Genomic DNA, 23,555 nt, shown 5'->3' with positions numbered 1-23,555 from the left:
AAAGTACACTACAAAAATGTTGAGGCTGCTCCAGTGTAACCCATTTGTAGTATTAAACAGGAGGGGAAATAGCAAATCAGGTTTGCCCATGAAATCTTCAGGCATACCTGTCCTAGATTTAAACCAAACAAAATCTCTTCCCAGCATTCTTGTGCTTTCATCTCCAAAGAAGTCTATCTCTTTGCTGCCAAAAAAAGGAGCTTTTACACATCTGGTCCACTACTGTCCTTTCCAGGAGAGCCAAAAAATAAATGCAAAGGAGCCCGACTCTAGGCTCTCAAGAGCTTTGCAGGACTTCCTTCTTGAAGGCTGCTATGAGAGACAAACTGAGTTCAAAAATTATTAATTCTTCAGAGTTAACACACCATTTAACTTGTTTGGAAAGGAACTAGGAAGAAAAAGCATATCTTTAGCAATATTCAGGTTCTATGCAAAGGAACTTACCTGCTTTTTCTTATTTGCTATACAATTGGTTTTTCACTGTCTTGTTTTTCTTCAGAATCTTCATCAGAACCTGAAAAGGAAGACAAGAATGCTGTAGATCAGTTGAAAGAAGTTAAAAGACATAGAAGTGTTAAGCTTTTTTTTGACAAATTAGTCTGAATGTCTTTCATTTCTTGGAACAGCATATCAGCTGCATTTTGAAGCTCAAATTGTACAGAAACTGAATAAATTTACTCTTTCCAGGCTGATTTTCCACTTGCAACCTCCAGAATACACTTGGTTACGAAGTAACCAATGTCAAAGCTGAAGGGTCACCCCATATAAAGCAGTGGCTCCAGGGCATGTCCCTGGACATGTCTAATAAGAAAGACAAAAAGAGACACATATGCTGCAAATTCCAACAGAGCTCATTTTATAGGTCACCTCCTAAATGCAAGGATTTATTTTAAAAAGTATTGCCACATCAGAGAGGTATATCATAGCAGAGAGGTTTATTCCCTGCTGCACAATCACAGGAGATAGTTTAAGTATTTGTCAATTCAATCTGTATGGCAGTGTGACCAAAAATTGCTCTCTTAGAACAATCCATAGTTTGTCTTCTCAGAAAGAAATGCAGATTTTTGAAGAAAAATTTTAATTATGAGCTATTTTTACTCTATATTATCCAGCAATTCCACTTTGTGACTACCAGTGTGTGTTAGTTCAAATATATTAATCTGACTGTTTATTTTGCATCTCATACCCATAAAGGGTGCTTAAAATATACTTGGCAGTCAGGGCAGACCTGCAGAAAGCACCCAAGCTGTTACTGAATCCTACTGGACAAGCTGAAAGTAATGGCACACCTACAGTCAATACATGCATGCTGGGACACCCCACCTCACTGCACAAGCAACACTGACCCAGCTACAATATCTAGAAAAATATGCTAGCTTCACTTACACTTCCTCTCACACTGTGTATCCTGTTGCTAAAAAAAAACCAACCACAAAACCCAGGCTGAACAGCTGAGTCCAGTACAATACTTCCATTATTCCTCAAAGCACACCCATAGTTTTAGCTAAAATCCCTTTTCACTTTGAATCACTGGTTATACTCAACACTAATGCTCAGTGACCCCTAGATGGAGCTCGAAGTCATCCAGTAAACCAAGATGCTCAGCAGAGACAGACATTAAAATGAAAAATATCACCAACATGTATAACTCTATACTGCAAGAGAAGCAAACTTACCTGTAGCAACTAGCAAATATTATTTTAATTATGTTGCATTATACAGCACAGCTTTGCAGAGGAGGTTTACAGTTTAGGGGCAAAATACAGGAGTTGGGGGTCCCCATGGCATTCTCAGGTAACTCAAATTGATTTGATCCATTAAGAAATTACTTTTCTCCTTGAAATGCTTGAGACACATTCTTGAATCTTGCAGTATTTATATTTAGTTTTGATTTAATCAGCTCATATCTCAACTAGACAAAGCAAATGATATGCAGAGTTAAGATGTACTTAACATTACCCACTGATCTACCCACTGATCTACCCAGACAGGTGAACCTTTTTATAGAGAGAAGGCTTTTTCTTTTTGCAGTGAGAAAAGAAAAGAAGCTCTGATTGAATATTCAGTTTGCCTTATAGCAGTTTCAGGTTCATTGTCTATCCTTAGACAGTATAAAGCTCCAAATTTAGACTGGATCAAATTGTGCATTGCTGCCTAGATGGTATTGCTGGCAGGTAAGATACCACAAAGACTCAGAACATCTCAGGAAGGGACCCAAAAGGATCACTGATGGCAGAAGCAAACCATAACTGCCTCCTTTCAGTTGTGGTGCCATTTTATTTCAGACTTCCTTGGTTTTAGGCAGAACATGACTTAAAATACACTAATCACATGTATTGTAACTCATCTGCTAGACAGTAGCCAAACTGAATTACTGAACAAAAAAGAATCTTGCATTTTAGAATGATAAATACAGTTTTCATTTAAAAACAAAAATATATTTTCCTCTTCCCCTCTTGAAGGGCATGAAATATGCAGGAGTGTAAAGTGAATATGAAAAATCTGTCACTAAGCCAATGTAACTACCTGCTACAGACTCAGGGGGAGAATAGAACTGCCCATCAGAGAGGACTCCAGGGTGAAGAAGAGCTGCTCGTTCTGAAGCATCCTGTGCTATCAAAAATCCTAAAAGAAAAAAAATAGCAGAAAATAATTTCTAAATGCTAACACATAAAATCATAAAGATCAAATACTGATGAAGAATCTTGAGGACTGATGTATTATATCAACACTCGTAACTAGTTACTTCTTTAAATAAATATCTTTTTTAAAAGCATCAATAATTAATTTAACACTTATGTTTTCTATTTAAATGCTGGCAGCTAAGATGACACACACTAGCAAAACAGAGATATTGCATGAATTAAGGAATTTTTCCTTCTACTATGTGTGATTACACGATTAGGTTGCCATCTGTAAATTCATCAATATTCACTCGCTAACTAAAACTTCCAAAATATATTTTTAATGATCAGTGAGATGCCATGCAAAACCAAATAAATTATTTTCTCTCTTTGCCACTATGACCCTTCATTAATGGCTTGCTTTCACCTATCTGTCTCAACATACTCAGTTTCTGTAACCTCCATGAACTATTTGTATGTGTATGTATGGACTATTTTGTGAATATTCAATATGAAAAAACACAAAAGTCTCCAAACTGGTTAGATTTCTTATCTTATTTAGATAACACTGTGATGCAGCTGTATTTCCTCATCCCCTTTTAAGATAAAAAAAGTTACTCTAAGTTTCTTTTTCTCCAGGTAAACCCCATTGTTCTCATTCAACCAACTTCTTTCTCAGAACAGTGAAAAAGAAGAGGGAAGGGATCAAAGTAGAAAGACTGCATTCAGAGCACATAAAAATGGAAGCATCCATGCCCACATACAGTCTTTTGATTTACCCAACAGATAAACATGCCTTTCCAACATAGTTTCAGACTGTATTTCAGGTAATGATGCATGAATAACAGGTTGGCTGTATAATTATTCTTCTGCTATTGAAACTCACAAGCAAGTGTAAGCTTTCTTTCCCTCACCACTCAAGCAGTATTCTCTTTCAACTGAAACAGTGGATTTCCTCCATTTAGTTGAATATATTGACTGTCAGATGACCTGGTGCCTCATCTCAGAGGTTGAAATTCGTACTTGTTCTGGTCTCATTCTGCCTGGCATGAAACAGACTCTCCACAACACTTCTTTGCTTTCCCCTTTCCACTTCAAAAGAAGAGTTAGTGACATTGAATTAGCTATTGTGTCTACTCTTCCTAAAAGAGGAGCCAGACACTTTATGCATTATCCAGAAAATAAAGTTTTACAAGCTCAACTTGGTTAAATTTTCATACCTCAGGCATACAAAATTAAACACATTCCCAAGTGCCTGACAAACTGCTCATCTGGCCCTTCTGACCTTTAAATTTGCCTCCCCCTAAATTAATTAACACCTCACTTCTTTGAAGGCATATGTTCCCCTCTCCCAAAGAGGAAAACATCATGCCATTTGATTTAATTTTTTCCACAGCTCTTCAAATTTTGAGAAGCTGAAAGAAGCATTCTTCTGCCAGTTAACATGGGATCAAGTGTTGCCAACTGCAGTGATTGAAGGGAAATAACACAAGCTTACTATTTTCTTCTTCAGCTTCTTGTGGTAACACTTTAAAGTCCAGGAACCAAGTTTCAATCCAGGCAAGTATGAATGATATGATGGGCAGCACATAGCCAAAAGCACCCTGTGAGAACAGCTAGAAAGAAAGAAAATGTTACAAAAATTACTCTAAAGAATCTTGCTTTTAAGAAAACAAAGTAAAACAAACATTTGATTAGAATATATACCTGTGAAATAATTACTTTTGCTAATAAAAAGGCACTGGTCACTGCTGTTGTAAACTGAAAGAGACAGAAGAGATAAACTAATGAATGAATTTAGCTTGTTTCTGCAATTATCTACTAGTTGCAACTTTAAATATTTTCTGACAACAGCAAGATCACATAGATTAATAAAATGTAACAAGCATGAGACCATTAACTTAAAGTGTTATTAAAATAACCTTATAAAAGATAACTTTTAATACAAAAATACCTCCAAATACCTCCAAACATTGATTTCCACATAGCATTTTGTAGAATCTAAACTGCCTAAGTTATGTAAATTGTGATCTTACTGTATAATGAAGATAGTGTAGATCAAGTCCCTTAAAAAAACCCCAACTATTTGTGTATTTGGGAAAAAAGCAAACAGCAGTTGTTCCAAATGCTTTTTAATACCTTCCTACTCAAATCAAAATATCCATTTGAAACAACAAAACTTCTCTGTGGGAATAAATTGTAATAAATATTTTAATTCATGAAGTGGTATTTTGAAATTTTTTTTTTTTTAAGACTTGATACTCTATATATTTTAAAAAGTCAGCATGATGGATAAAATATCTTAAAAAACCCCAAAATCTGAAAAAGCAGTGAACAAGTACTGTTAACATAAGCAAGGCCTCTATATCTTCTAGTGCATTTGGGTCCAGCAATCCTTTAAAAAACAACAGAACCAACTTCTGTCAGTCATGGGTAGGATGTTAAGATTCAAGGCTTTGGTAAAACCTTCAGTAAAGCTTTATGCATCTAATTACTTGCTACCATGATGGGTTTGCTCTCACCACCTCACAAACAAAGGCGTCAAGTTGGAGGATTAAGAAATACTCTAAAGCTACACAACTAAGAGCAAGAAGAGGCATGCATTTAAATATAAGCACAATCAGAGCAGTGGCTGCCACTATGTATGTGTTTGTGCCATGCTAGTAACACAATCTATAAAAATCATGGCATGTAGTCTCAGTGCACTAAGCAAACTGCATGCTACTCACTTGAAGAAAGTTACACATGAACATGTTCTACATGCACCTACCACAGTGTAAGGAAAAAAAAAAGTCTGATTTACAAAGCAGTAAGCCAGCAATACACCTGTTGTACTACAACCTATAGTACTGACTGGTGGAAGCATGACTTTTTCACCAAATTTTGCATTCTTTGTCATCCACACCATACAGCTGCATTAAATATATTGGCTCCAATCCACTGTGGTTGCCTACAGTTCTTCAGAACTTCCTTTTTAAGAAGGGATGCATAGTCAACCTTTTGTATTGGAGCATGAAGCAATACAGGCACTAGTGTTCAACAGGTGGCACCTAAAACTTTTTAAAATAAGAATGTGTGACTTAATGGACACCTGGATCTCTGGCACAATAATGCCAATTCTTGTTTTTGAAGAAGGTTCACTATTACAAATGCAAATATATTCCAAACATTGATTAACAAGTCTCAGAGGTAACAAACAGTTATGACTAGCCATCCATACTGGATTAAAAACAAACCTTCAATTTGTATTAACATGATACCTAATAAGAACGACACACACTGTGCTATTAAATTCTTGCCTTTAGGCTGAAAATCTTCCAGAAAACAAGTTTTTAATTTGTTACTGTACAACAAATGTTTATATATACACCATCAAGATGATTCTTAACATACAAGCGTTAAATGGCATCTAAAATTTTGTCTGCTTGACCCATTCTAGGAAAAACTCCATTATGCTTGGCCACTACTCACAGCTATTGCCCACCAATGGCGCAGTCTGCACATTGCATATGCAAGTATTAACACCTTAAACCGAAAGACTGCCAGTAGCTATAGAGAGAGGAAAAAATATTGGTTGGTTAATTCAGAACACAGAAGAACCACAATAGTCTCAACTCACTGAAAATACTAACTACTTACAAAGAAACTTAGCATAGTCTAAGTTCTGTTACCAAAAACCAAATTTGAATGTGTCGTTATAAAACAGAAATAGAAGGTAATTAATTTCCCATTTGTAAAGCAAGTGGCAATGTCCACCTGCCTAGACAGGCTCAAATATGCAAGCATGTGCCATTCCACTAATAAGTTAGAAACATAAGAAAGATATATAAAGTGTCTTCATGATCACTTTACCTGACTGGAATCTAACAGTTATGTTAATCCAGATTAACAGCTGGATGCAGTTAATCCAGCAAATACCTTGCATATCACTGTGCATCTCACTGATCTTAGCAGTGTGTGCTACTATACTTCTTGTATTTTGTGAAATATTAACATTGCAACAATCGATTATTCTTTATGTCGCTGCCCACAATAACAAGTCATTCTATTTGGCAGTAGAGAAAGGAAAGTTATGGTATTTGCAGGCCAGAAAATTAAATCAATAGCAGACAGACAAGACCTTTGAATCAGGGACCCCGATCTTAAATTTCCCTGTTTATTTTTTGACAGTAGATTTTCGATTCTGAATAAATACATCTTTTAAAACAAGTTGGAGATGAAGTGTGAAATAAATGCTTAAAACTGAAGAGAAAACAAACACAGCCATGGCCAGGGGTATGATAAACCCATTTAATCTTATGCAAATGTGTAGTAGAAACAGAGGAAATCCTGTAAAAACCCACAAACAATTTTGCAAAATTTAAAGTTTTAGTCCCTTCCCAGGGAATAGAAGTCTTTTATTTTGCATTACACATTCTTAACCCTTGGTTCACCTACAGGATAAAGTAATTTCCAGAGCATCAATATTTACAGATAACATTTTTTGCCTTCTGCAGCATAGTATATCATGGAGACCCTGCCAGCAAAACAATGTAGAGGGAGAAGGAGCATAGTTTGCTAGCTTATAAAATTTTTTAATTCATTATGTAAGTTCATTTGACACAGCAAATGTGCAATGCAGAAGTAAGGATGGGTTTTTACACCAGTTTCAAGGAGAGATTCTGGATATGGTCATCAGTATAAAATGACTGATACCAAACAAAGTCATCTCTGCAAGGCAAAGAAGATCTGGTAGAATTAACAGTCTGGCCCTTCAGAAGAACTGTAAAGAAAAAGTTTTTACTTGGGCTGTGCAGTGCAAAATGCATTGCAGCTACAGAGCTACAGCTTTGCTTAAAGAAAGAAATTTCCTAATGCAATTGAGTTCCTCTTATGTGCCTTTTTTACTGTTTGAGTTAAAACACAGAACTCTGAAAAACCTGCCCTGTGCAGGCCACCAGGCCTGGGCACAAATCTCTCTTTATTACAGCCACCTTATGCCCAATGAAGGACAACAACATCGGTTTAAGCAGAATTATTTTAGAGTGGAGGGCTATGGGTCTTGCCCTCCTAATGAATTACCTTATGTCACATCAAAGTCACATTCTTTTTTGCAGGTTTCCATCTGCATTTCCACACACCCCAAAGCTAAAGATGCAAATAGATCGGCCCTAAGCATTTCTATCCACAGGCTCCACGAGCCTGCTGCCAGAGCAGGATTGGGCAACCTCTAGATGGGTGACACTTGGCCCTTCTGGCTTAAATAATCAAGAAAAGGTCAACCCTTTCACAAGACTCAAATTAGGAAACATCTGTGGAAGGAAGAATGGGAAAACTATACTTTAGCTGCTTCTTTTTTTAAGAACACTTACAAATATATCAAAATATGAAGAAGAGTAGTCATAATGTAGGACTTCTTTCTCTAAGGTAGTCTCAATGCCTCCTTTTACCTACAAAGGAACGACAACACACACAGCTTCAGAAAACAAAATACACACAAATATGGAGAGTAAAACTAATAATTCCCTGCTGATATAAAAAAAGATCATTAAACTAAATACAGAAGAGCTGTCTGCCAAGAACATGGTCAAGACTACTGTTGTTTTCTGTTTTTCAAGATTACATAGACTTTTCAAAGTGAAAACATTTAAGATTATGATCTGGCCTAGGAAAGCAACATTTCAGGCTGTTCCAAAATAAAAGCAAACAAGTTACTGAGGGAGGAATAAATGATTAAATGTTAAGGACAGTTACACAAACTCACAAAATGTTTCACCTCTTATAAGAAGCATCAAAACAGCTGATCAAAAAGCCAACCATAACCCAGTTCTAGTTAGTCACATGTTAGCAAATAGGAAACAGAACAGAAACTGAATTCATACTTCAGATCTCTTCCTTTCCAGCCTTCACACAATTTGTTAAGAGAGCTGAGCCAAAAGATCCACAGTAAAAAAAAGCAGAAGCTGCAACTATTGGAATAATCTCACAGAAATAACTAACATTCAAGTTTAATTCTTCCATCTGCTGACAAGATTCAAAATTACATCTTCCTTAGCCACCATGTTTCTTTCCAGTGGAAGGATTCTACTGTTCAAACTGGCCTTGTAAGAAAATAAGGTGTATTGGCTCAGAGAATGCGAAGGAGTATCTATCTTAGTTGAAAATGAAAAACCTCAGTGTCCATGTCCTACTGTTTTTAATATGAAATTCTGTAGTCAAGCACTACATGAAATAGTTATGTGGAACAACACCAACAGAAGGCTTTAATATTGAGTTCGACTACTGTCATCTTTTTAAGGAAAGGAGTTACCAAAGCACACCAACAACATATGCTCACTATTTCAAAATAATGCAGTCTGCACACTTCCACACTTTTCCAACTACACTGCTGGACAGTGTTTTCCTGAGACTAGTCACTCCAACTCTGAATTTCTTCCATTTCTTCTCCTCTCCCTCCCCTCTATGGCTACCTAACAAATAGCCATTTTCAAAATGCAGTTTTCTCTTTGTTGCTCTACTGCATGAAGTGTGATTATCTGTTTCCAGCACAAATAAGGAAGATCAACTTCCCCCACTCCAAGCTGTTCACCACTATGTGGCTGTGTGAGCACTATGTTAAAATAAGGGTAAACAGAGAACCTTGGAAGCCTTGATTTTTGCTCAAAATGTCATGGAGCTACTCCCCGAAGCATTTAACAATAAGCTACACTACACGTAAGGAAACTGGATAACAGCAACAAAGTGAAAACAATGTTTACAGGAAGTCTCACAGCAATTTTGACCATTACTTATGCACCAATAACATACAGTCCTAACACAATGCTATTTGACTTCTCAGCAAACAAAGCAATTCCAAGAAAAACAGAAAAAAAACCCCCTAAGCACATGTCAGGTCCCAGATATCAAATTTTAGCTTCTAATATCATTAACTTCTCTGACAAAAACCTGGTTTTTATTCTTGCTGACATGTGGCAGTATAGGACACCAGTTCATAATATGTGGTCCTGAAAATACAGCTTTTTACAAAGAAAACTTCTGTGATCTTGAGGTCCCTTGATACTGTGGCATTCAAAATGAAACACCATGATATCATGAGTTGGTAGCATTTTCTATTCAGTCTTTAATATTCTGAGAGCACTCATGAAAATCTGTACTCTGAAACCTTAACAAGATATATAAACCCACTCTGTTCCTCTTAGTCGTACAAGCTGTTGAGAAACTGGCCTAAAAAAAGAACTGCATCAGAACACTATGCTACAACCATCTTTCCACCTAGAGAGAAAACAGAGTCTAGTCTCAAAATTACATTATTTAGGCAAGCAAAATCTGCTCCCTCAAATTAAATCAGAACAAGTATTTTTCACTTTATGAATGAACTATTGAACAGTCAGCTCCTGAAGCTTCATAATGTAAATTAATAACCAAGGCTATTCATCTAGTAAAGAAATGCTGATAAAAATATTTACTCCAGATCTTTCTTTCTAGAAAAGGGATTGCTCCCTAGTGTGTCCTTTCTTAAATGCAAACTAGATTACAGCTTAAAACCCAGCTCAATAACTAGGATGCTACTTACAAAATAACAACAAATGAGCTATCCTGTTGCTTTCTGTAAATGTTAGAACAGCCTCATTTTCCAGATTACAAATGCTGGAGTTAAAAGATGGCAACTGTGGGAGTTTATGTTGCTTAAATGCACGCTGCCATCCATAATGTACCACAGACCAAGTTTACATCAAAGAAAACACAACAAAAGAAAAGTTTTAGCCATTAGAAATCTTTTCAGGGACTAACACCTCAGTGAAATATCATTGACTTGAAGTTACTCAGAAGGCAGAGTCTTGAATCTGGTTAAAATTCACACTTGCTAAATTCAAAGATGTACAGTAACATTTTTGGTTTTGATGCTGGAAGACTACACTGGATTTCCAATTTTTTTTTCAGCATGGTTCACAGACTACAGGAACATCTAAAGGTTTCATAATAAGAAGATAAACACATATCTTAACAAATAGAAGTAGATGCAGCTGAGTAGTGTGTTCATGGAAGCTTAAATAAGCTGCTTAAACTTATATAGATACAATTAACATAATTTTAGACAGAAAGGAGCAACTTATTAACCATCTCTGAAGTGAATAAAACCTTAATATACTGTCTAAGGGTAGGTACTGAAAGGACAACTCACATTTAATTCTATTATCCACAGTAAGGTTATGAATAAGAGATCAAACGTAACAAACAAACAGAAAGTCCTTCTGACATCTGATATGCCTTTCTTCTCCCTGCCTTCATATGACTCAATCCTGGCCATCAGCTGCGTTGGGTTGATGGAGGGGACATCCCGCAAGGAAGGGCAAGATTCCACACTGCTACTGTGAGCATTTTCTGCATCAGCTGGGACCCGAATCATCCTGTGTTTGCTTAGAGTGGTCTTCTCCCAGATTCACCATCACTAGAAGGCTGATCCATACAGGAAGGATTTCTAAACAAACAAACAAAACCAAATCATATTAGTCAACAAACCCCCATAATTCCAAGATGTATTTTCATCTTACAGTGTCAGTTCTCTTTTTGCTAAACTGATGACTAAGAGAATTAGGTAAGTAGGCCCTAGAAATTGTTTCTAATACAGTATCAAGCGCCTCTTCTGCTCTCAGAGGATTTGTGAAGCAAGAGAATTAATGTTCAATTAGGTCGTATGAAATAAGAGAGCACTGTCTAGATTTAAAGGGTCATTTCTCCATGCTGTTAGAGTGAGATCATTGAATAGAATGAATAAAATACATGATGCTATGCATCCTTTAACATTTTCAATACTGACTTAAATGCTCTCAATAAATACAAAGATAACTTAAAGGAATTTCCACATACAATTCCTTAAAAATAGCAGTGTGTGTTAGTAGCACATCTAGAGCTGACACAAACAAAAGATGAAAAGTCCATTAAAATCCCTGAATAGTGTAGTAATCATTCTATAAAGCATATACACTGCTGTTTGCTCTGTAAATTCAGCTGCTATAACAACTTACATTTCCAGATAGTTTCTCCATTAAAAAAGTGTGTGTAATGAGTGCTTAAAGGTAACAGAATTACCCTGAGTCTCTTCTGACTACAAGGCTTTCCAAAGAATTTTCAGGCTGAATTTCCTACAAAACTAGAGCAGTTTGATGCACAATTCACTTAAATCCTCCATGAGAACATTTGTCCAATTAAGACTTCTAGAAAGGGCGGACCCAGAAGGTCACAAAAGTTTCATGGAAACACACAGAAAATTTAATTTTATGCAAAATGCTCAGATGATTAAGCTATACATCCTGCAGTACAAACCACATCAGACAAGATTTTGTAACACTGGGGGAATAGCTTTTTGAAATTCAAGAACAAAACTTTGCCTCCTCCTGGGTGGATTATCTTTCAGTAAATGGCAAGAGATAGAGAAATTCTTCCCACTCCTGTCTTTCAACAGCGTTTCAACTCCAAAGCTGCAAGAACACAGTCAGTCAAAGCTCAACAGGGCATCTGTAACACACCACTAAGCAAACACAAGGGAGGATACAGGGACACAGATAAAGGTGGTGTGGGGAGCTGCCAGAGCACACACATCACAGCTGAGGAAGACAAAGGCCAGCCAGGGAGGGTCAATGTCTAGGTCAAGTCACACAGAACCGCCTTTAGGGAATTCAAAGCACCGGGCAAGGGTGGACAAGCACAATGCACCTTTGTATCTTCCTCCTTTGTTTCCACAGCAGCTGCCTGAAACATGGCTGGCAAAGGGCTGTAGAGGAGGGAGACATAAGTGGTGTGTGTTTGGTCAGGTGTCTTGAGCACTGCAGTGAACTTTGGGCACCTGAACCCAAGGGTGTGAGCAGAATCACAGCACTCCAGTGCTGTAAACAGCTTTGTACTGAAAACCCTCACACTAAAGTGCCCTGCTATGTAACAGCAGCCCACAGGAAAATGTTTGGGATGAGATCTAAACCTCACATCAGGCCATCAATGGTTATATTTCAAAATAAAAAGAAAATAAAAAGATAAGTAACACCTGAACCTCCAAAACCAATTCCATCTATATTTGCGAAAATATTTCTTTTATTTTGATGTGGCACTCAGTGCCAGTTATATAGGAAGTTGTTACTTAAAGTCTGGATTATTGCTAGATACAGCACAGGATGGCAATGCAATTAGTACAGCCAGAGTGAAGTGTTTCAGAATGTGCTAGTGCAGCATCCAATTGCCTTGTGAGGCCCGTTGGAAAGAGAAAAGCATGGGTTTAAAATGCATTGCCAGTTTGTTTTCAAGCAGGAGTCAAAATACCAGATACAGCTTATAAATCCCATGTACTCTGAAATCCTCACTACTGCCAGACATTTTGCCTCAAAGCCCTCTAGACGGGGGATACTCACAGAAAGGGAATATGTCCCTAGTCTTGCTCTGCCTGCTGACGCAGCAGATCCACGCCTGGACACATGGCAGGGCCTCTCTCGCCACACTAAGCTGGCATCAAAATGTTGTGATTCTTTAACTGAACAGACATAGCTTGGCAGCTTTTTGCATTCATTGCAACAGCTCTGCAAACTGAATAATCACCAAGTATGTGCTAAAGACTGTTTCCCATGGTTTCTCTCATTAATTAAAATAAAAAGTTCCTTTGTACCTGAATGACATTACCAGTCTATGGTTGTGTTTGAGGGTCCTAGGACGAGGGAAGAGATGAGAATCTTGACTCCATGTTTCAGAAGGTTGATTTATTATATTATGATATTATATTATTTTAAAATGCAATACTAAAACTATACTACAAAGAATAGAGAGAAAGGATCCATCAGAAGGCTGGAAAGGAAAGGAATAATAATAAAATCTTGTGACTGCTTACAGCCTCAACACAGGTGGCTGTTATTGGTCATCAAGTAAAAACAATTTCACATGCTGAGTAAACAATTCTCAAAATCACATTCCAAAGCAGCAAAACACGGAGAAGCTGAAGCATCCCAGCTTCTCAGGAGAAGATCCTGGCAAAAGGATTTTTCATAAAATATCTGTGACATCAGTCTTTTAATCACACCGACATTCTCAGACGGTTTCAGGTGGGTGCACAAAAATGTCTTAAATTATTCTTGGCAGCTGTCTCATAGGCACGTGAGGACTATCATAAATCAGCACTTTCCTTTTAGTGTTGGGTGGTGACTTGGCCAGACACTTTCCTTCCCATCTCAGCACCACCAGCAACAACATGTCTCCTCCCTTGCACTTCCAAAGCACCAATCATGCCCCATCTCTCACCCCTCACAAGTTTGCATTGGGAGTGAGCTCTGCTCTTCCATGGCTCCATTTCTCCAGGGATTCTTGCTTGTGCAGAGCAGCCTGTACTTGGAAGAGTTCCAGGCTTGCAGCTCTATGAGGAGCTGCCACTTTTCAGCACTCCGTGTGGGCAACACAAGCACCAGGCAGGCACAGGAGTGCTTTTCATGCATCCCTGGCCAAGAAACTCAGTGGTGGAACAAGTTTAGGAAGAAAAAAACCGCGTGTTTGTCATTGAGATGTGTCACACTTCTGAAAAAAACCACACAATTATTTTGCATGTGACGGTTACTGATCTTTATTCTTGCTATTCAGGAAGCAGGCACTGCTTGGCCTGAATTCATGCTGCCACATTACTTGAGCTTTTGCTTCCAAAGTGATACATGACAGTGTTATTGTTCTATCAGCATGGTTATTGTGCATTTTAAAAACCAAAATAATTTAAAAACAGAGAAAAAATAATTATAAACTGGGTGTGAGGATGTCTGGGGTTTGGATTTTGGAAACCCAAAATGCAAATTCAGCCAGAAAAAAATTCATTAGCAAATAAAGAGTGAAAATCACATTCTTAAAACTTCTGAGTGTTTTTTTTCCTAGAAAGAGTCTTTGTGCATCAGTCAGTTATCAACTTTCCTGTTTCTGGTAAAGGTCAGTGTTTCAGATAATTTTTACGGTGTTTTTACAACATCAGTAACATATTTTCAAGACAGCTTGACATCTGTGGCTTGACCCAGTGTCTGGGTCTCTGACTTGAAGGAAACTGTGTTCACCTGGCACCGCTTCTTTTGGCTCCAGGCAGTTCTACTGTTTGGGTTATTCTATATGGCAGGTTCCAGGAAGGATGTGTGGTCAAAACAAACACATCCTATGAAGAAGTGATGTTTAGAGACCAGCATGTTCATTTTCTGCAGAGCCTGGGAGCAAGACACTCACCAGGAAGATAAACAGCCCATAATTCAGAATATTCCAAGAAAATCTATGGGCAAACTTGCCTGGAGAGGTGGAGGTCATAGCAACTGTGTTGGATACAAATTGTGCCATTAACTCCTTGCCACAAGAGACCTGTGAATGAGACAGAAATCTGTTGTCCCAACAGAGTCCCATCAGCAAATGGCTCTCCACAAGATGTAGGGGATTTGCAATGTTCTGTAGCTGTCTGATTTTCCTTTGTCAGACTTCCAGTGATGGTTTTCAAGCTAAACTGGATATTGCATTAACCTGCTCCTGGCTACACCTGCACATTGTAATAATGCTTGTGAACATCTGTTCTGAAAGAGTCAGAAAATAAAATCCTGTTTCCAGTATATCTCTTGTGTTACATGTTTTTGAAAGTGTTTTCAAAGCTAAAATATCCCTGGCGCTTCAGGCAAATAACAGTCTGGTTGTTATTTGACTCATCATGAGTGCAGAATAGAATATTCAGTTGAAAGGGACAGATAACAGTCACCTTAACCATCTGCCTGACCACTTCAGGGCTGACCAAAAGTTTAAGTACGGCATTAGGGGCAATGCCCAAATGTCTCTTAAACACTGTCAGGCTTGGGGCATCAACCCCTTCTCAAAGAAAACTCTTCCATGATTCAACAACACTCTTGGTAAAGAAATATTTCCTCCTGTCAAGTCTGAACCTCCCTGATGGATGCAGCTTTCAGCCATTCCCCATGCCCTGCTACTGGGTACTACTGAGAAGAGATCAGCAACTTCTCTCTCCACTTCACCACCTCAGAAAGCTGCAAAGAACAGTGTGGTCATCCCTCAGCCTCCTCTCTCCAAACTAGATTAACCCTGTGTCTTCACCTGCTCTTCAACCCGTTTTAATGTCCTCTTTTTGCACACATTTAAGGACCTTCACATCCCTTTTAAATTCTGGGGCCCAGAAATGCACAAAGTACTCAAAATGAAGTTGCAGCAGTGCTAAATAGAGTGGGATGATCACTTCTTTTGACCAGCTGGTTGTGCTCTATTTGAAGGTTTGCCACTGCTGACTTTGAGCCTGCTGTCTGTCAGCCAGCACCCCCATATAATTTCTCTGGTGCTGCTCCCCAGCCACTCTTGGAATTTGTACTTGTGGAAGGTATGTTCTACCCCAGGTGCAGTCTGGCATTTGTTCTTGTTCAGTTTCATGCTGCTGATGATTATTCAGCACTTCAATCCATCCACATCCCTCTGCGAGGCCTCTTGTCCCTTAAGAGTGTCAACAGCAACCTCCACTAATTTAGCATCATCAGCAAACTGCTGACAGTGCACTTGACACCAGATCACTGATAAAAACTTTGAACAGAACTGGCCTTGGGATCAAGCCCTGAGAAACAGCACTGGTGACATCTCCAGCCAGGTGTAACCCCACTTTCTACAACCCTTTGAGCCCTTCCCTTCAGCCAGCTCTTCCAGCGACCTGCTCACTTCACAGTCAGACTTGTCCAGAAGGATGCTGGGAGGCACAGCATCAAACACCTTAATGAAACCCAGGAAAACTATATTCACCACCCTTCCTTCATCTACTAGGCAGGTGAAATTACAGAATTTACAAGCTTACTGAAGAGTAAAAACATTTAAGAGGGAAGTAAAACTTCTGAAATAGGAATCCACATTAGTATATTTGTGATATGCATTCCTCTTATGTCCCCTGATTTCAAAAAATGTAAGATTTTAATGAGGCTTTTTTGCTTTATTCATAACTGCATATATTCACTCAACCACCAGTAAAATATTTAGCTAAGTAAGTTTTCTATGCTGACCTATTCCAAGTCATAGACAACAGCAGCATATTTTTCCTGAAAGAAAGCCTCCAAAGTTTGTATCTATTTCAATTAAAGGTGTGTTTTGCTTTTTTGTTTTTAAAACACTTAATAGTTATGTCTGTAACTCAGGCTTCTAAACAGATAATTAAATTCTCAAACTTTTTAGTGAAATACAGATTTTATACTTATTAATAGTTTTAACTAGTATAATAACTGAAAAGTAAAGGAATTAAAATTATCAGGGCAGTCCTTCCCTGCCCTCAAAGTCTACTAAAGACTTCAGCAATACATGGTGAGAGCTTGCCCATGATTTCAAGCTACATTTACAATTAACATCATTATTTTCATTCATATTGACAGAAGCAGATGGCACACACTGCATGTGTCAATTTTACACATATCTTAGAGATGCAACATCAGAATGCTGCTTCTATTTTCTACTGTTATTCTACCCCTATTTTTCCAGTTTATTGTCCTTGGTTAATTTTTTTTTTTTACTATATTACTGCAGCATACCTGAGCAACAGCACTATACATTTTTCTTTCAAAAGGAAAAAAAAACCACACAGCAGAATTTAACCAAGAAGGGATAAAAGATGTGATTAAAAATAATTAAAAAAGGATTATTCAAAGGCTATCAGCAGCTCAGCAAAATCAAAACTTAAAGTGCCACATGGCGGCAATTTGGAAAACGCAATGCTAATTTATGTTAAAATATTGGAGAAGTCACGTTTGCATAAAGTAACTAGGCACACAATGTAACATTGTGTCACAAATGCTGTTGAAACATAAGAACACCTAGAATACTTATATGTGTCTGGGCAACACTAAATACAGCCCAAACATTCCCTCCATAAACAGCTTTTCTGTGAATGTTCACAAAATAATCTGAAAATATTTCTTCTTTCCAATGAGTGAAATAGGATGACATGGCCAATATAGCAGCCAAGATGCTCAAGTACTGTGAAACCTACAGGGTAGTTTTCTACTGAAAAGCTGACACCGAAAGAGCTGCAATTTTCACTTAGTAACAAAAAAAAAAACAAAACAAAAAAACCCCCACAAACAAAAAATCCCAACAAAACAAAAAAGCATTTCCTTGCTCAAAACCTTCCTCATAGGGAGACAAATAAAACATACCAGTTCTTTACCAAAGGACTGAAAGGGCTGACATTGCTGCTTACATTACCTGCTATTCTGTAGGAGCACACTACAAGGCACAGACGAACTCAAAATTTCTCACAAGAATAGAGCTTAATACAGTAATTGGTATCGTAACACTAACATTCAAATATTTAAATTATACTTAAAGACAGTTTCAGACAATTTTAACATACCTAAAGGAAAATGGCCTCAAACCATTGTTTGCTCTGGCACCATTATGAAGCTCAACTTCATTCTTTATCTAGGCATAGACACAAATTGCTCTAGCCAACACTATGGACAGAATATACAATTATCTGTAAAGACTTCATATGGGAAGTCAAATACACTTCTGGTATGAAGCTGTATTAACCTGCAGGAGTATGAGCAGAATACTCCCAGTGTGTTTTCTGACAGTATCAGCACACACCCTGATTAAGAGCCAGCACAGATAAAACCAATACCTATGAAGCAATGCACAGACTATAAATCAGGGGGAGGAAAAAATCCCCAAGAGCTGGAGATTGTCTCCAAAGTCTACCTGGGCACATTTTCTACAGTTTTCTACTATAAATGAATGAAACCCACTCTGCTGACATATGCTGTCCTTCTTCTGTTTATATAACTGCAAGAACTAATTTTCCTGAAATCCGGATTTTCCTTGCAGCGGATACATTACCAGTGACCTCCTGATAGCCACTGCTCCTGTTCCTGAAGAGCACTTAAATCCCTTCCAAGCTGCACACCTTCTGTCTCTAACTGTAACACACCATTGCCTCAGAAATATTTTAATGTTTCAATGCCTTTAAAAAGACCGCTTAAAGCACTGTTCTGTTCAAAACAAATGTTCCTTAGTGAACATGAAGAGATTTAAAAAAAAAACCAAAACATAACACCAAAAACAAAACACCACCAACAAAAAAAACCCCAAACCTGGGCCAGACACTTTGACTAAAGTCAGACTGAAAAATTCAAACTGATGCACACCCACAAAATTCCCCGAACATAAGCAGAAGATACTGTAGAGTGCTTTGGCAATACTCTAGCTTTTCAATTAGGCAACGCAGCAGGAATTACAAGTTACAAATATGTAACACATTTAAAGACTGGGAAGGTTTCCCACTGGAGGAGCAGGGCAAGATTTACCAGCATACAGGAGAGGGCTCCTTACAAAGAGTTTGCCTTTATCTGAGTGTTCAGAACTCGAGTAGCTCTGCTTTACCCTGAAATAGCAGCTCTTACCATAGGTAACTTGTCTCTGTAAAAACAAAACCAAAACAACAAACCACCAATTTCCTTGAGAAAAATGTTTCCCCAAGTTCCTATGCTCCAATGGTGACCTAGCAAATGTAACAGGGCAATTGCACACAATTGTAGTGAATAATATTCTTCTCAGACCATTGATATAAGGTGAAAAAGAGAAAGAAAAAAAAAGAAGAAATAAATTTTTAGGTTAGTAGAGCATCTGAGGAAACAGCAGTGTCACCTTTCTCAATCCCAAGAGTGAAACTCCTAGATTCAGAAAGTCAAATTAAAGTGCTCCAACCTTGGACTAGTTTTCCCTGCAGCAGAAGAATCCCTGTTACTGAGCCATGTCCTGCAAAACGCTATTGTCCTTATCCAAACACTTCATTTTTTATTCTACAAGAGCTGAGAAAAATGGCAGCATAAACAGCCTGTAAATTTGGCATCATCATTGTTCTTTTCTTCCCTTTCATCTCCATAGCCTCTTTCCCTCTGGACTCCTTCTCAGCAGCATATCCCAGACTTTTACTTTTAGGGCTCAAACCCTGGCATTATTAGACCTGTGCTCTAAGCAACTGAGATAATATGCAACTACATCCTACTTTAAGAAAATACTAAAAACTAACAAAAAGGATGCACCATAACATGTTCCAAAGGTCTCCCTCAGATCTCAGCTGCACTGAAAATACTTAAGCATTGCAAACTACAAAACTGAATCCTGTGAACGCTGTCACTGTTAGGTCCTTAGAACATGAAGAGAGAAAGTATCCCAGGTATTGAACTGGTACCATATCATCCCATTTACAACCTATACATTCCAACTGACAGTATTCACCTCATTGAATCAGAGAATGCTATGGATTGGAATGGACCTTGAAGATCATCCAGTTCCAACTCTTAATTAATTATCACACCAAAACTGTAGATTTCTTAAAAATAACATAACCCTTTCTTTTGGGCTGGACTAATCTTGCCAAAGATCTGAATCTACATCAGGATTTTAAGGTTTAATACAGTCAGCTCCCCACAGCTGTATGGACACATGCATACAGTATTTTTGTATGTTGTAGGTACACATACACATTCCAGTCACAAGAAATATCTGCATGCAATAAAAAGTATAAAGAAAAGGGAAAAAAAGCTAATTATTTCTTGCAAGAGCAGGGAGGGAGATGTGGGCATAAAGGGGAACTGATACAAAAATAAGGGAAGGACAGTCAAAAAACCTCCAACAAATCTGATACTAACTTTCCTTCACATCTGTTATGTGCTCTCCAAAGCTCATTTTGTAGCCTACCCAACACCAGCTCGCAGAAATGAAGACTTCAGGGCAAACTTTCTCCATTAAACACTAGACAGGCAATAAGGACTTAATATCCATTCAGTTTCTCAGAGTTAACTGCGGGCCAAAGAAACCATTTAGATATCAAAAGCACATCTATTTTATCACATCTGCATTTCTCTAAGTACAAAACACAATTTTTTAAAGATGCCAAACACCTCACTGATTGCCTCAAACAACAAGCATGGCACTGGTTCATAACACTGACTACTCCTACATGTTTGTTTGTTTTTTTCTCAAATCAACAACAAAAATATGCCTCAAGGCTGCTAGCCAGATACTACTTGGACAAGAAAAGCTATTCTTTTGCTAGCACAGAATTGTGGGACTGTTCCTGAAATAGCTCAGGCATTTTATGTATTAGTGAGAAACACTCAGGATTCTGTCACTCCCTCAAGAACTATTCCACAAAATGGTGCGAAAGTTTATTCCAGGCAAACAATCCCTGAAAATTCTTAAGAGCTCTTAAAAAAACAGCACTTCAAGAAACTGACATACATTTCAGAATGGGATAAACTTTTGTAAGATTTTTTCACTCTTAAGTCCTCTTTTCAGCTCTTGAAGGTGCTTCAAAACCAAAGGAAGTTTCAGGTTTTACATCTTAGCTCTACTTTTCTTCTTAAAGGACATTGTAAGGAAACAATTATATAGTCCCAGAAACAACAAATTCTAGCAAAGACCTACATCTGAACCTTAAGGAGAAAATACTTATTTTAACACACCTCCATATAATTTATCTAATTTTTCTGTCAGTGCAAGATGGAAATTAACTCCTGATGTCTGAAGTGATGCTATTTTAGGCTGTTAACTGAGTAGGTGAACTTAATATGAAGAGCATAACGTCATTAGAAGATATTCAGTTGGTTCTAAGACTATTTTTTTCAACTTTTCGTTTTTAATTCTACTCCTAGCTGAATTTAAGACAGCAGGGCAGAGAGGTAATGTACAAGTTGTCTTTTAACACAGTTGCTAACGATTCCAAATTAAGAACAGATGTTTAGCACATACAGTTAAATTAGAGAATGTTTAACAAGCAACAAATCTGTGATCCTTCAAAATTACTCATCTGAGTTGCTGGATGCTGCTGCCTAACCATGAGAAATCACAGTCCCTGCTGTGATTTTGATCACAAGAGTGATTTACCATTATCATGTCATCAATACCTTCTGTAAAATCACTGGAAATATTGTTTGTGTTGACTTAATTCACTGAGTGAAATCCAGTAGTCGTGCTTACTAGAAACTAAGTTTGGCCCTATACATTTTAATAACTGTATGCTTAGCTAGGATGCTCTGACAAAGTTTAAAATGGTAAAGTCTAAATACATTCTTTCTCACGAATGAAGGCCTAGAACAATTTTGCTAAACTAATTTTGAAAAACTCACGGCTAAACACTTGAGAATTTATGAAAATTAGACCACTTTGCATCAAGACAACCACACTCAAGCCCAAATGCACCAAAACAAATGCCTAATCCATCTGAACTGAGTTTAGTATTTCATCAATTCCAGTGTTGTTCAAAGGTTATAAGTATCTTTCTCAATACACCAAGTCTACAGAAAGCAACATTCATCCTGAAAAAATCTAACACTTAAAATTATGGATTTGTGCCACAATAAGAGGATCACTGGTGCATTTTATACAAAGTAACTGGCCCTGAACACCATTGACAAACAAACAAACAAAACCCAAATCATTCTGCATCTGGCCTACTTAAAACTGCAAAGCTGATGAAAAACATCTACTAAAAATAGTAGCGCCACTACGGACTTATAAATAGAAATGAGTCTTCTCACAATGTTGAATTCACTAAGAACACCACAAAACAATAAGATTTCCAGCACAAAATGACAACTTTCATAGCAATTAATATTCAACACAATATATATAATATGCAGATGCTATATAAACCAAGATGACAAATTTGCACAGTAAAAAGTATTGACAACGTTGTGCAAAAACACAGTGATGGTCTTATGCCTTTAAGCACACTAACACAATTTAAAAACAAACAAACAACCTCTTCAGACCAGTTTAGTATTTGTGGTGAATATTTTGCAGGTTGAAGTCGACCACTGTGCCTACTGACACCTGACCACCGTGCACAGGGAACTGCTGAGCGCTGGCGCTCCATCAATGAGTAACACGAACTGCTGCCGGAGAGCGAAGGCTGCGGGTTTAACCAGCTCTCTCTGCAGACGCTCCAGCGTCACCCTCAACACGGATTAAAAACGCTGCACTTCAGCACTGTATGACCCACTTTAAATTCGGATGCTGAACGCAGGCGCTGCCTCTGCGAAGCTGCCTAAATTCAGCCCGACGCCAAAATTAACCCTTAGCACAACATTTTCCCGGGGGGTCGCAGGGCCCGGCTCGCCCACAGCGTTACCAGCAGGACAAACAGGTCGCCGTACCTCCGTGAGGATGGAATTGCTGGGCTGGAATCGCAGGGAGGGAGGAAAAGCCAACCTGCTGCAGGTCCGCGAGCAGGAGAGGCGCTGGGCGTGCGGGAGAGGCGGCCCTGCCCGCAGAGCATCCCCCGAGCGCCGCACGCACCCCCTTCCCGGACAGGGATCCCCTTCCCAGAAACCGACCCCCGCCCTGCTCAGCCCGCCTCCCGGCACGTGATCGCCTTCCTCCTCCTTCCTCTTCCTCTCCCTGCCCCCCCTCCCGCCCCAGCAGGGCAGCGAGCTGCTGCCGAGGGGGACAAACCCGCGCCCTCCCCGGAGAAAGCGGCGGCTCCGGCACCGGAGGAAGTGGGCAAAGGGAGAGAAGGGAAACGAAGGAAGGGAGGGCCGAGCCGAGCCGGGCCGCACCGACGGCCCCGCGGCCCCTCTGCCAGCAACACGCCCCGTATCCCTCCCGGCCTATTCCCCGCCGCGTTCCCCTGGCCCCCCGCTCCGGGTGAGGGGGCAGCGAGCTCACCCGGCGCGCCGCTCCGGCCCGCAGAGACGGCCCCGCCGCACCGGGCAGCGCCGCAGGCCGCGGGGACGGGCGGGGCGGGGCCCGGCGGCAGGGGCGGGCCCGGCTCGGCCTCCCGCTCCCTCCCGGAGCGCGGCGTGCGGCGGCACCGCCACACGGTGCGAGGGCTCGGGCAGCAGGCGGCAATGGGGGCAGAGCCCCGGCGGAGGCAGCGGGAGCGGCCCGTAGATAAGGCGTCGTGTTTGATCTTTGAGTGTCAACACC

At 39.1% G+C, this 23,555-nt stretch overlaps 1 protein-coding gene across 3 annotated transcripts; it reads right to left on the bottom strand.

The window, feature by feature from the left end:
• Window positions 1-444: 444 nt before the first annotated feature.
• On the bottom strand, window positions 445-23,439 carry STARD3NL (STARD3 N-terminal like). Of its 3 annotated transcripts, none has more exons than XM_064418659.1 (8): window positions 23,295-23,437; window positions 10,786-11,082; window positions 7,976-8,053; window positions 6,096-6,173; window positions 4,332-4,385; window positions 4,123-4,240; window positions 2,527-2,625; window positions 445-514 (listed from the first exon to the last, which is right to left on the bottom strand). In XM_064418659.1, the coding sequence occupies exons 2-8, from the start codon at window positions 11,008-11,010 to the stop codon at window positions 462-464; spliced, it is 705 nt and encodes a 234-aa protein (XP_064274729.1). In that variant the 5' UTR covers window positions 11,011-11,082; window positions 23,295-23,437; the 3' UTR covers window positions 445-461. The 3 variants fall into 3 exon arrangements, with proteins under 3 accessions (XP_064274729.1, XP_064274739.1, XP_064274742.1); XM_064418669.1 differs by lacking the exon at window positions 23,295-23,437 and adding an exon at window positions 22,784-22,972; XM_064418672.1 differs by lacking the exon at window positions 6,096-6,173 and having other exon boundaries at window positions 23,295-23,439.
• Window positions 23,440-23,555: the final 116 nt, after the last annotated feature.

The sequence above is a fragment of the Passer domesticus genome, chromosome 1 (assembly GCF_036417665.1).
Source record: "Passer domesticus isolate bPasDom1 chromosome 1, bPasDom1.hap1, whole genome shotgun sequence".
In the NCBI taxonomy this organism is placed as follows: domain Eukaryota; kingdom Metazoa; phylum Chordata; class Aves; order Passeriformes; family Passeridae; genus Passer; species Passer domesticus.
This window is presented reverse-complemented; position numbering and strand designations above follow the sequence as displayed.

Excerpts from the sequence above, each read along its gene's own strand:
- STARD3NL (XM_064418659.1), bottom strand. The coding sequence starts at position 11,010 with ATGATTCGGGTCCCAGCTGATGCAGAAAATGCTCACAGTAGCAGTGTG. Across the intron at positions 4,241-4,331 it reads CAAAAGTAATTATTTCACAG|CTGTTCTCACAGGGTGCTTT; the intron begins GTATATATTCTA and ends CTTTCTTTCTAG. Across the intron at positions 2,626-4,122 it reads AGAAGCTGAAGAAGAAAATA|GATTTTTGATAGCACAGGAT; the intron begins GTAAGCTTGTGT and ends TTTTTCTTTTAG.